General features: G+C 47.6%; 1 protein-coding gene across 1 annotated transcript in view; it reads left to right on the forward strand.

The window, feature by feature from the left end:
• Positions 1-12754, forward strand: part of NPHP4 (nephrocystin 4) — a 354636-nt gene that overhangs the window by 222374 nt on the left and 119508 nt on the right. Inside the window, exons 15-17 of the mRNA XM_073603693.1 lie at positions 8183-8374; positions 10133-10320; positions 10680-10840. Of these exons, the coding sequence (XP_073459794.1) occupies positions 8183-8374; positions 10133-10320; positions 10680-10840 (541 nt within the window). The remainder of the gene's footprint in view (positions 1-8182; positions 8375-10132; positions 10321-10679; positions 10841-12754) is intronic.

The following is a 12754-nucleotide window of genomic DNA, read 5'->3' on the forward strand; positions in this document are numbered from 1 at the left end:
AAAAAAAAAAAAGTCCCATGAATGCATCCGTCCTGCCGACAGCACCGAGATACCATTAAAAAAGTCACATTGATATCTCAGCAGATCAACAGCGCGGGACGTGAGATATAAATCAGTGTTTGTATGGCGCGGTTTCGCTCCGGCTAATGCCATTGAACCGCCTCGTGCCCTTGAGCTCAGCCTGCTTTGTCAGTCTCTTTACTTTGTTCCCTCAACGCTGTGCTGAATTACCATCCAACCAGGCAGACCCAAATTACCATCTCTTTATTAAACCGCATTGTGAATTCTTTTTTCTGCATTTTAAATGCAATTGTTCAATAATCGAGAAGCCGAAAACCATTAAGAGCAATTATTGGTGGACAGATCTGATTGCAGTCGGGTGTTTTCTGATGAAGGGTGGACAGTCCTGGAGCTCTCCGTGGTGCTGATGGACAAGCTATGCTTGCAGCAACATAGACACTGTCTGCAGGGATCTGTACAAGACCGGAGCGCCATCACTGGGTCCTGTAGAGACATCGTCTTTGGGGCCCAGGGCAGCGTCCCTCTGATGGGATCAGACCCCCTTTGAAGCCCAACTGAACTTTGAGTTTAAATCCTCTAAATTCATTTTAGTATTGGATTTACAATGTTGTGTGCAGTTTTATAAAAGTCATACCGGGGGGGGGGTCTCCAAACTACGGCCCGCGGGCCACATCCGGCCCACTGCAAGATTTTACCCGGCCCACAGGAACTCCGATGTGATGGGAGGTTTCTGATGTGTAGAGAACTCTGATATGGTGTGGGGGAGGGGATTCTTATGTGGTGGGAGATTTCTGATAGAAAAGGGGGGCTGATGCGAAACAGGGCTCTGATGTGAGGGGGTTTGAGGGGGGCTTTCATGAAATGGGGGGCCTTTGATGTGGAAGGGGCACTCTGGTGAATGGGGAGATGGGGCTTTGATGAAATGAGGGAGCTTCTGATTTAAAGGGGGAACTCTGATATGATGGGGGGGGGGGCTTCTGTTGTTTAGGGAGGACTTTAATGAAAATTGAGGGGGGCTTTGATGAAATGGGGGGCCTTTGATGTGGAAGGGGCACTCTGATGAATAGGGAGATGGGGCTTTGATGAAATGACGGACAGGGGCTTCTGATGTGATGGAAGGTTTCTGATAGGAAAGGGGGACTTATGTGAAAGGGAGCCCTTATGAGGAGGCGGGGGGTTCTGATGAAATGGGGGACTTCTGATGTGGAAGGGACACTCAGATGATTTAGGAGGGGGGCTCTGAGAAAATGGGGGAGCTTCTGATGTAAAAGAGGAGCCCTGATGTGAAAGGGGGACTCTAATGGAAGGGGAGGTGGGGCTCTGATGAAATGAGGGGGCTTCAAATTTGAAGGGGGAACTCTGATGTGATGGGGAGCTTCTGATTTTAAAGGGGGACTCTAATGGAAAGTGAGGGGTTATCTGATGTGATGGGAAGTGTCTGATGGGAAAGGGGGACTGATTTGAAGGGGACTCTGATGGAGGGGGAGGGGGGGCTCTGATGAACTGGGGGGGGGGCTTCTTATGTGGGAGGAGCACTCTGATGAATGTGGAGGGGGGCTCTGAGAAAATGGGGGTGGGAGAGCTTTTGATGTAAAAGAGGAGCCCTGGTGTGAAAGGGGGACTCTAATGGAAGGGGAGATGGGGCTCTGATGAAATGAGGGGGCTTCTGATGTGAAGGGGGAACTCTGATATGATGGGGGGGCTTCTGATGTTAAAGGAGGACTTTAATGGAAATTGAGGGGGGCTTTGATGCGATGGAAAGTGGGGGGCTTCTAAAAGTTATTTATTGGAGTGTGTTTATTCATTCATTTATAAAACTAATTTTTTCAGTCCACAAATATGTGTAAAATATACAATCTGGCCATCATACTGAAGAGATTATGCCCCCCCCCCCCCCCCCCGATTTACACCTTCCAGGTGCAACAAAGAGGTCCTACAGCTCATTTTCTTTAGAGAGCAGCCACAGCCAGAGTAGAAAAGCCTATCCCCTGCCAGCGTGCTGCAGAGAAGGATCCTTGCTCTCTGTTTGGAAGCAGTGGTCTCTCTGCAGAAGTCCTCCTAATAGCTCAGCAATCAGCAGGGAGTAGGGGCTTTGCTAATAGAAGGCTACATGGCATCTGATTGATGGATTAATCCTGGAGCTGATCTCTGAACATTCCCCTTTGGTCTCTGCAGACCCATCCAGTTTACAGGCGGATCCCTTCATGGGGATCGTTGCTTGCCCTGAGTAGTGTTCATCCTTCAGACACTTCGGTGCGCGATTCTCTGCAAACTTTCAGGTTGGACTATTCCCCTCTTTAGATAAGCGATCGTCTGATTCACTTTAGTTTAAAAAAAATCCGTGTAGGATTGTTCCTAAAACAGAAATAGCAGTTACCATGTGTCTGTACAAAATGCCAAGCGGGGCTGACTCATCCCGTCTGTTCAGCTTCACTCCGTATTATCAGTTTTATATTTTGTTATCCTACCCTGGCTTCACAACATGACACATTGCAAGATATACCACAAATATATATATATATATATATATATATATATATACACATTGATCAGTCATAACATTATGACCACCCACCATAACCCATCCAGGCATGGACCCCACTAGACCACTGAAGGTACACTGTGGTATCTGGCACTAAGCCGTCAGTAGCAGATCCCTTGGGTCTTGTAAGTTGTGAGGTGGGGCTTCCATGGATCAGACTTGTTTTTCCAGCACATCCCACAGATGCTTGATTGGATTTAGATCTGGGGAAATTGGAGGCCAAGTCAATACCCCAAAATTGTTGTTGTGTTCCTTAAACCATTCTTGATTTCATCAGACCAGGCCACCTTTATCCATCTCTCCATGCTCCAGTTCTGATGCTCATGTGCCCATTGTAGGCTCTTTTGGCTGTGGACACGGATCAACATGGACACCCTGACCGGTCTGCAGCTACACAGCCCCATACACAACAACTGTGATGCTCTGTGTGTTCTGACACCTTCTATCAGAACCAGCATTCACTTTTCCAGCAATCTGAGCTCCAGTAGCTCTTCTATTGGATCGGACCACACAGGCCAGCCTTCCCTCCCCCACCTCCACCAACGAGCCTTACCTCCCCACCTCCATCAATGAGCCTTCCCACCCCACCTCCTTCAGTGAGCCTTCCCTCCCCACCTCCAACTATAAGACTTCCCTCCCCACCTCCAACAATAAGGCTTCCCTCCCACCTCCATCAATGAGCCTTCCCTTCCCACCTCCATCAATGAGCCTTCCCTTCCCACCTCCATCAATGAGCCTTCCCTCCCCTCCTTCATCAATGAGCCTTCCCTCCCTACCTCCATCAATGAGCCTTCCCTTCCACCTCCATCCATGAGCCTTCCCTCCCCACCTGCATCCATGAGCCTTCCCTCCTCATCTCCATCAATGAGCCTTCCCTCCCCACCTCCATCCATGAGCCTTCCCTCCCATCTCCATCAATGAGCCTTCCCTCCCCATCTCCATCAATGAGCCTTCCCTCCCCATCTCCATCAATGAGCCTTCCCTCCCCATCTTCATCAATGAGCCTTCCCTCCCCATCTCCATCAATGAGCCTTCCCTCCCCATCTTCATCAATGAGCCTTCTCTCCCTACCTCCATCAATGAGCCTTCCCTCCCCTCCTCCATCAATGAGCCTTCCCTCCCTACCTCCATCAATGAGCCTTCCCTCTCCACCTCCATCAATGAGCCTTCCCTCCCCTCCTCCATCAATGAGCCTTCCCTCCCTACCTCCATCAATGAGCCTTCCCTCTCCACCTCGATCAATGAGCCTCCATCCCCACCTCCATCATTGAGCCTTCCTTCTCCCACCTCCATCCATGAGCCTTCCCTCCCCACTTCCATCCATGAGCCTTCCCTCCTCACCTCCATCAATGAGCCTTCCTTCCCCCAGCTCCATCAATGAGCCTTCCTTCCCCACCTCCATCAATGAGCCTTCCCTTCCGACCTCCATCAATGAGCCTTCCCTCACCACCTCCATCAGTGAGCCTTCCCTCCTCACCTTCATCCACGAGCCTTCCCTCCCTACCTCCATCAATGAGCCTTCCCTTCCACCTCCATCCATGAGCCTTCCCTCCCCACCTCCATCAATGAGCCTCCCTCCCCACCTCCATCATTGAGCCTTCCTTCTCCCACCTCCATCCATGAGCCTTCCCTCCCCACTTCCATCCATGAGCCTTCCCTCCTCACCTCCATCAAAGGAGCCTTCCTTCCCCCAGCTTCATCAATGAGCCTTCCTTCCCCACCTGCATCAATGAGCCTTCCCTCCCCACGTCCATCCGTGAGCCTTCCCTCCTCACCTCCATCAATGAGCCTTCCTTCCCCCAGCTTCATCAATGAGCCTCCCTCCCCACCTCCATCATTGAGCCTTCCTTCTCCCACCTCCATCCATGAGCCTTCCCTCCCCACTTCCATCCATGAGCCTTCCCTCCTCACCTCCATCAATGAGCCTTCCATCCCCCACCTCCATCAATGAGCCTTCCCTCCCCACCTCCATCAATGAGCCTTCCCTTCCGACCTCCAGCAATGAGCCTTCCCCTCACCATGTCCATCAATGAGCCTATCTTCCCCACCTCCATCAGTGAGCCTTCCCTCCCATCCATGAGCCTTCCCTCCCCACTTCCATCCATGAGCCTTCCTTCCCCCACCTCCATCAATGAGCCTTCCTTCCCCACCTCCATCAATGAGCCTTCCCTTCCGACCTCCAGCAATGAGCCTTCCCCTCACCACCTCCTTCAATGAGCCTTCCCTCCACACCTCCTTCAATGAGCCTACCCCCCTCCCCCACCTCCATCAATGGACTTCCTCCTCCACCCCCCCCCCTCAATTAATGAGCCTTCCCTCCATCAATGAACACCCCCACCTCCCTCTATGAGCCTTGGCTGCCTTTGACCCTTTCACCAGTTCTCCTTTATTAGACCACTCTTGGTCGGTCCTGACCACTGCAGACTGGAAACAAGAGCTGCAGTTTTGGAGTTGCTCTGACCCAGTCGCCTACACATTACAATAGTGTCAAAGTCCCTCAAATCCTTACACTTGTCCATTTTTTCTGCTTTCAACACATCAACTTCAGGCATAATATACAGTATATGTACATTATATACTCCATGTGGCTGCATTCTATACTATTCCAAACTTTACCTCTGTGTGGGAGCTACCTGTAATAAAGACCACTCACTGCTGCCCCCACCTGTAGTTTTCTGCAGGCAAACTATAGTGGGTGGAGACTGCAGGGTCCCTCCCACAGCTTTGCTGTTTGCACAGACTATGTACAGCACTGTAACTGTACTGATATCACTGCTACTTTTACAAGGAAATATCTAGATTTGTAAAGGCATTGGGTGCACACAAAGTAAATTTGTATCTTTTGTGACTTTTGAAGAATATATTAAATTACAGTTTTTGTGCCCGGAGTTCAGCTTTAAGCAGGCCGGTTAGTGTTATGAATACGTACAGTGTCTTGGAAAAGTATTCATACCCCTTGAATTTTTCCACATTTTGTCATGTTACTACTAAAAACATAAATGTATTTTATTAGGATTTTATGTGATGGACCAACACAAAGTGGCTCATAATTGTGAAGTGGAAGTAAAATGATAAATGATACAAATAAATATGTGAAAAGTGTGGGGGGGGGGGTACATTTGTATGGCGCCCCCCGGAGTCAATACTTTGTAGAACCCCCTTTCTCTACAAGTCTTTTTGGGGATGTCTCTACCAGCTTTGCACATCTAGAGAGGACATTTTTGCCCATTCTTCTTTGTAAAATATCTCAAGCTCTGTCAGATTGGATGGAGAGCGTCTGTGAACAGCAATTTTCAAGTCTTGCCACAGATTCTCAATGTGATTTAGGTCTGGACTGTGACTGGGACATTCTAACACATGAATATGCTTTGATCTAAACCATTCCATTGTAGCTCTGGCTGGATGTTTCGGGTCGTTGTCCTGCTGGAAGGTGAACCTCCACCCCAGTCTCAAGTCTTTTGTAGACTCTAACAGGTTTTCTTCTAAGATTGTCCTGTATTTGTCTCCATCCATCTTCCCATCAACTCTGACCAGCTTCCCTGTCCCTGCTGAAGAAAACCATCCCCACCACATGATGCTGCCACCACCATGTTTCACGGTGGGGATGGTGTGTTCAGGGTGATGTGCAGTGTTAGTTTTCCCCCCACACATAGCGTTTTGCTTTTAGGCTAAAAACTGCAAACAGGACTTCTTATGGTTAAACTAAACAACTCTTGCCCCACCCCACCTCTATCTAATGAGAACTTTATGCTTCATTAATAAGTTGCACTGGTGAATATCAAAATAACAATCGTGACTGAGTTGCAAACTATAACTTAATAACTCTAATATTACATACATTATTTGTTAACAGTGTCCGGTGATAACCGTAGAGGGATAGGTCCCCCTCCCCTCAAGAGACCTAAAGCACAGTTGACTCTTCCTGTCATAAGGCAGAGGAGTCCAACCCATCTGGTGAGTGCGGAACCACACAGTGGTGGAATTACAGTCACCTTCGGAGCACGGAGCACCAAGCACTTTGTTTTGCTGTATTTGCACATATTATCACGAGTCACTTTACATTGTAAATCAAGTATCAAAAAAATGTATGTAATATTAGAGTTATTCATTATTAGTTTGCCACTCAGTCACGATTGTTATTTTGATATTCACCAGTGTAACTTATTGATTAAGCATAAAGCTCTCATTAGATAGAGGTGGAGCAAACGCTGTTTAGTTTAACCAATCGCCACATTTGTTCCCCCTTGCAAGGGGACAGTATATACAGCAGCGGGCAGATATAGTCACACCACATTACCAAGGCGCGAGTGTCACCTAATTTACAAGACTTCTTATGACTTTCTTTCACCAATGTCTTTCTTCTTGTCACTCTTCCATAAAGGGCAGATTTGTGGAGAACACGACTAATAGTTGTCCTGTGGACAGATTCTCCCACCTGAGCTGTGGATCTCTGCAGCTCCTCCAGAGTTACCATGGACCTCTTGGCTCTTCTCTGATGAATGCTCTCCTTGCCCGGCCGGTCAGTTTAGGTGGACGGCCATGTCTTGGTAGGTTTGCAGTTGTGCCATACTCTTTCCATTTTCCGATGATGGATTGAACAGAGCTCCAAGAGATGTTCAAAGCTTGGGATATTTTTTTTTATAACCGAACCCTGCTTTATACTTCTCCACAACTTTATCCCTGACCTGCCTGGTGTGTACCTTGGCCTTCATGATGCTGTTTGTCCACTAAGGTTCTCTAACAAACCTCTGAGGGCTTCACAGAACAGCTGTATTTATACTGAGATGAAATGACACACAGGTGGACTCTATTTACTAATTGTGTGACTTCTGGAGGCAATCGGTTCCCCTAGATTTTAGTTAGGGGTATCAGAGTAAAGGGGGCTGAATACAAATGCCCCCCCCCCACACTTTTCACATATTTTTTTTTATCATTATCCTGCTACTTTGTGTTGGTCTATCACATAAAATCCCAATAAAATACATTTACGTTTTTGGTTGTAACATGACAAAATGAGGAACATTTCAAGGGGTGTGAATACTTTTTCAAGGCACTGTATATATACACATATACGCTCCTGACCGGAGATTAGAAGTCAATCGTATTCCTCTATAGTGAGGTCATACAATGTATATCTCCGTTATATTTCATAAGAGGAGAAGATTCTGTTTATGGAAACTGTACACGGATCTATGTACTGTACTCCAGCCATTCATCATCCGCCACAGATAACATTTGGAAATAGGGAAGGGAACGCATGTCATAAATTATGTGTTTATCTTCCTCCGACACACCAATTTACACTCTTCTGGAATCCTGCCGCGGGCCGTGATCTGGAAAAGTCAGATATACAATAAAGAGTATCTAATCCAGAGAACAGAAATGTCATATATTGCAGTTTACCAGCCCTTAGATGTGGCAGCTGCATTAGTTTTCTGTTTTTCAGGTTATTTTTTGTTTAATTTTTCTCCGGTGATCCTGCAAGACACTACCTGTCCAGGGGTGACAACGCTCACCCCCCGCCATGTGTCTATGGGGGAGCAGGAGACTACAGGAAGGTTTATGCTCTGGCTTCCTATTGATCACTTCCTAAGGGAATGACTTTTTTCTTCCTCCCAGCACCACCTCCTTTTTGTCCCGAGCCGCCCTGGCCCGCCTTCACTCTGTTGCCTTCCCTGAAATTTTGGACTGCAATAACGAAGTAGCGGAAGTGGTCGATCCTTCGAGTCCGGTGAACTTTAACCCTCAGAGAGAAGAAGCTGATTATCTGCAGTGCAATGAAATAGTCCTGCAGTTCCTGGCATTCAGCAGGTGAGAACCGACTTTAGTTAAATTAAGTGCGTTCAATGCAGAAGAAATTGACCTGGGAGGTATAAACAAACACCATGGGGCGTGTGCATAAAAAAATTACAGAGCTGTTTGTCCTACAAAATTGCATGTGCATTTCTTGTGTGCAAGTGGGGGCAAAATCGAAGGTTATTAGGCTATTTTCTCTCCAGGTTGAAGCTTTTTCATTCATACAGAATTCAGTTTATTAGGAATATACTGCATTTTGGCCACTAGTTGGAGCTAATGATCATATTAAGTATTTATTTCCCATCGTCATCAGCACCATCTAGTGGCCTTAAGGCAGTAATTTCCCAGGCTACTCAATTTTTTTTTTAAATGAATAACATTTGACCTGGAAAGAAAATTGCTTAATAATATTCATTTTCTTGCTGGCATTTGCACAGAATGAATGTGCAAGCAGTTTTACAGGAAGAATAGCTCTGAGAACTTTTCTCCTGTGTTTAAATATACAATTATGTGTTTGCACACATTTTACAAGAATTTGGCTGCATACTCCAGGCTCAGTGGTTCTGGCCTTTAGTTGGGCAGTGCTGCCCATGCAGTATACAGTCTGCATGTGGACACAGTTGGCCAGAGAGGGATCACTTTTAAAAAGTTGGGCAGAGAGGGATCACATTGACACGGTTGGCGAGAGGGAGATCACTTTGACACAGTTGGCCAGAGGGGGATCCCTTTGACACAGTTGGCCAGAGGGGGATCACTTTGACACAGTTGGCCTGAGGGGGATCCCTTTGACACAGTTGGCCAGAGGGGGATCACTTTGACACAGTTGGCCAGAGGAGGATCACTTTGACACAGTTGGCCAGAGGGGGATCACTTTGACACAGTTGCCCAGAGAGGGATCACTTTGAAATCGTTGGCCAGAGAGGGATCCCTTTGACACAGTTGGCCAGAGAGGGATCCCTTTGACACAGTTGGCCTGAGGGGGATCCCTTTGACACAGTTGGCCAGAGAAGGATCACTTTGACACATTTGGCCTGAGGGGGATCCCTTTAACACAGTTGGCCAGAGGGGGATCACTTTGACACAGTTGGCGAGAGGGAGACCACTTTGACACAGTTGGCCAGAGGGGGATCACTTTGACACAGTTGGCCAGAGAGGGATCACTTTGACACAGTTGGCCAGAGAGGGGGATCACTTTGAAACCGTTGGCCAGAGAGAGATTACTTTAACACAGTTGGCGAGAGGGAGACCACTTTGACACAGTTGGCCAGAGAGGGGGATCACTTTGAAACCGTTGGCCAGAGAGAGATTACTTTAACACAGTTGGCGAGAGGGAAAACACTTTGACACAGTTGGCCAGAGGGGGGGATCACTTTGACAAATTTGGCCAGAGAGGGGGATCACTTTGACACAGTTGGCCAGAAGGGGATCACTTTGACACAATTGGTGACAGGGAAACCACGTTGACACAGTTGGCCACAGAGGGGGATCACTTTGATGCAGTTGGCCAGAGAAGGATCACTTTAAAACAACTGGCCAGGTGGGATCTTTATGACACAGCTGGCTAGCGAGGAATCACTTTTAAAAATTTGGCCATAGGGGGATCACTTTGATGCAGTTGGCCAGCTTGCAATGTAAGCGAACTAAGACTCCCCTGTTTTTAAGCAAAGGGGGCCTCATTCTGTATATATCGTTTTGTGTGTCTGAGCTGGCGTTGGGCTTTATTATTATATTCCTGGGATGATAATACTGATTCTTTTTTTCTCCTTTGCTTAGCGTACCGGAAAGTAACTCGTCACTGAACTGGCCGCAGACCCTTTACTTCACCTTCCAGTTCTATCGATTCCAGCCAGTAACCACGCCTCGCCTGCAGCTAGTACAGGTTCACTCCAAAGGAGCGTCACGGACGGAAACCCCGGCCCGGGTGATTGTGTCGCTCAATAAGGATGGCTCAATAAACCAGGGTGAGCGTCTGTTTTATCTTCTTTCCTCCATTGCTATCTATGTCAGAGCAGGAGCATAAGGGAATACTGTGGAGTGTCACTTGAGCGACAGCTGTGAGTCTGTTGGGGATGCTGACATCACATTCAAGATGGCGGCACCCAGCAGCAGTCTCAGTGCTTTTGGATGTCTACACAGCTTTTACTGGTAAATAACATGATACAAGATACGTATGTATAAATATGTCTAAAAACTGGGAAAGACTATTAACACAGAAAAAGGACTTCTCTTTATGATAAAATAGCACCAAGTAAAAAGAAATCTTAAAATAGTTGACTAGAATAATATTTATATTCATTGTTTAAATTTCCTTTTCTCACAGGCTGTCCGGGTTATCAGTTGAAGTACATGGTGGACCCCGGATTCCTAAAGTCAGGAGAACAGCGCTGGTTTCTGCGGTATCTGGCTCTCCAGACTCTACAGATTGATGTTTGGGATGGAGACTCCCTGCTGCTCATTGGGTCAGCCGCAGTAGAAATGAAGGTACTGTGTGGGTGACTAATAGTTTGTTTTTGGAGTATGCTGTTTTAGCAAATGAGAGGATTGCAATCTACAAGATAGAGTAGGGGCTGCCAAAACTGGGATCACTTTGACCCAGTTGGCCAGAGAGGGGTCACTTTGACCCAGTTGGCCAGAGGGGGATCACTTTGACCCAGTTGGCCAGAGAGGGGTCACTTTGACCCAGTTGGCCATTGAGGGGTTACTTTGACCCAGTTGGCCAGAGAGGGGTCACTTTGACCCAGTTGGCCAGATTGGGATCACTTTGACAAAGTTGGCCAGAGAGGGGTCACTTTGACCCAGTTGGCCAGAGAGGGGTCACTTTGACCCAGTTGGCCATTGAGGGGTTACTTTGACCCAGTTGGCCAGAGAGGGGTCACTTTGACCCAGTTGGCCAGAGAGGGGTCACTTTGACCCAGTTGGCCAGAGAGGGGTTACTTTGACCCAGTTGGCCAGAGAGGGGTCACTTTGACCCAGTTGGCCAGAGGGGGATCATTTTGACATAGTTGGTGAGAGAAAGATTACACAGAATGAATGTGCAAGCAGTTTTACAGGAAGAATAGCTCTGAGAACTTTTCTCCTGTGTTTAAATATACAATGATGTGTTTGCACACATTTTACAAGAATTTGGCTGCATATTCCAGGCTCAGTGGTTCTGGCCTTTAGTTGGGCAGTGCTGCCCATGCAGTATACAGTCTGCATGTGGACACAGTTGGCCAGAGAGGGATCACTTTTAAAAAGTTGGGCAGAGAGGGATCACATTGACACAGTTGGCCAGAGGGAGATCACTTTGACACGGTTGGCGAGAGGGAGATCACTTTGACACAGTTGGCCAGAGAGGGGGATCACTTTGAAACCGTTGGCCAGAGAGGGATCCCTTTGACACAGTTGGCCAGAGGGGGATCACTTTGACCCAGTTGGCCAGAGGGGGATCATTTTGACATAGTTGGTGAGAGAAAGATTACTTTGACCCAGTTGGCCAGAGGGGGATCACTTTAACACAGTTGGCTAGAGAGAGATTACTTTGACCCAGTTGGCCAGAGAGGGATCACTTTGACACAGTTGGCTAGAGGGGGATCACTTTAACACAGTTGGCCAGAGAGAAATTAATTTGACATTATTGGTGTGAGAGAGATCACTTTGACACAGTTGGCCAGAGAGGGATCACTTTAGCACAGTTGGCCAGAGAGTGATCACTTTAGCACAGTTGGCTAGAGAGTGATTACTTTGACATTGTGGGCGAGAGAGAAACCACTTTGACACAGTTGACCAGAAAGGAATCACTTTGACCCAGTTAGCCAGAGAGGGATCATTTTGACCCAGTTGGCCAGAGAGGGATCACTTTGACACAGCTGCCCATTGTGGGATCACTTTGACACATTTTGCTAGAGGTGGATCAGTTTGACCCAGTTGGCCAGAGAGGGATCACTTTGACACAGATGACCAGAGAGGAATCACTTTGACCCAGTTGGCCACAAGGGGATAATTTTGCCCAGTTGGTCAGGGGGAGATCACTTTTGATGTAGTTGGCCAGAGAGCGATCATTTTGACCCAGTTGGCTAGAGAGGAATCACTTTGACACAGCTGGCCAGAGAGGAATCACTTTGAAACAATTAGCTAGAGAGGGATCACTGTGACGGTTGGCCAGAGCGGAATCACTTTTTGACCCAGTTGACCAGACGGGGATCACTTTGACGCAGTTGGTCAGAGGGAGATCACTTTGACGCAGTTAACCAGAGAGTGATCACTGTGACACAGTTGGCCAACAACGGATCACATTAACACAGTTGGCCAGAGAGGGATCACTTTGACACAGTAGGCCAGAGGAGGATCTCTTTGACACAGTTTTCCAGATGGGAATAACTTTGACACAGTTGACCAGAGAGGATCACTTTGACA

The sequence above is a fragment of the Aquarana catesbeiana genome, linkage group LG10 (assembly GCF_042186555.1).
Source record: "Aquarana catesbeiana isolate 2022-GZ linkage group LG10, ASM4218655v1, whole genome shotgun sequence".
Classification (NCBI taxonomy): Eukaryota; Metazoa; Chordata; class Amphibia; order Anura; family Ranidae; genus Aquarana; species Aquarana catesbeiana.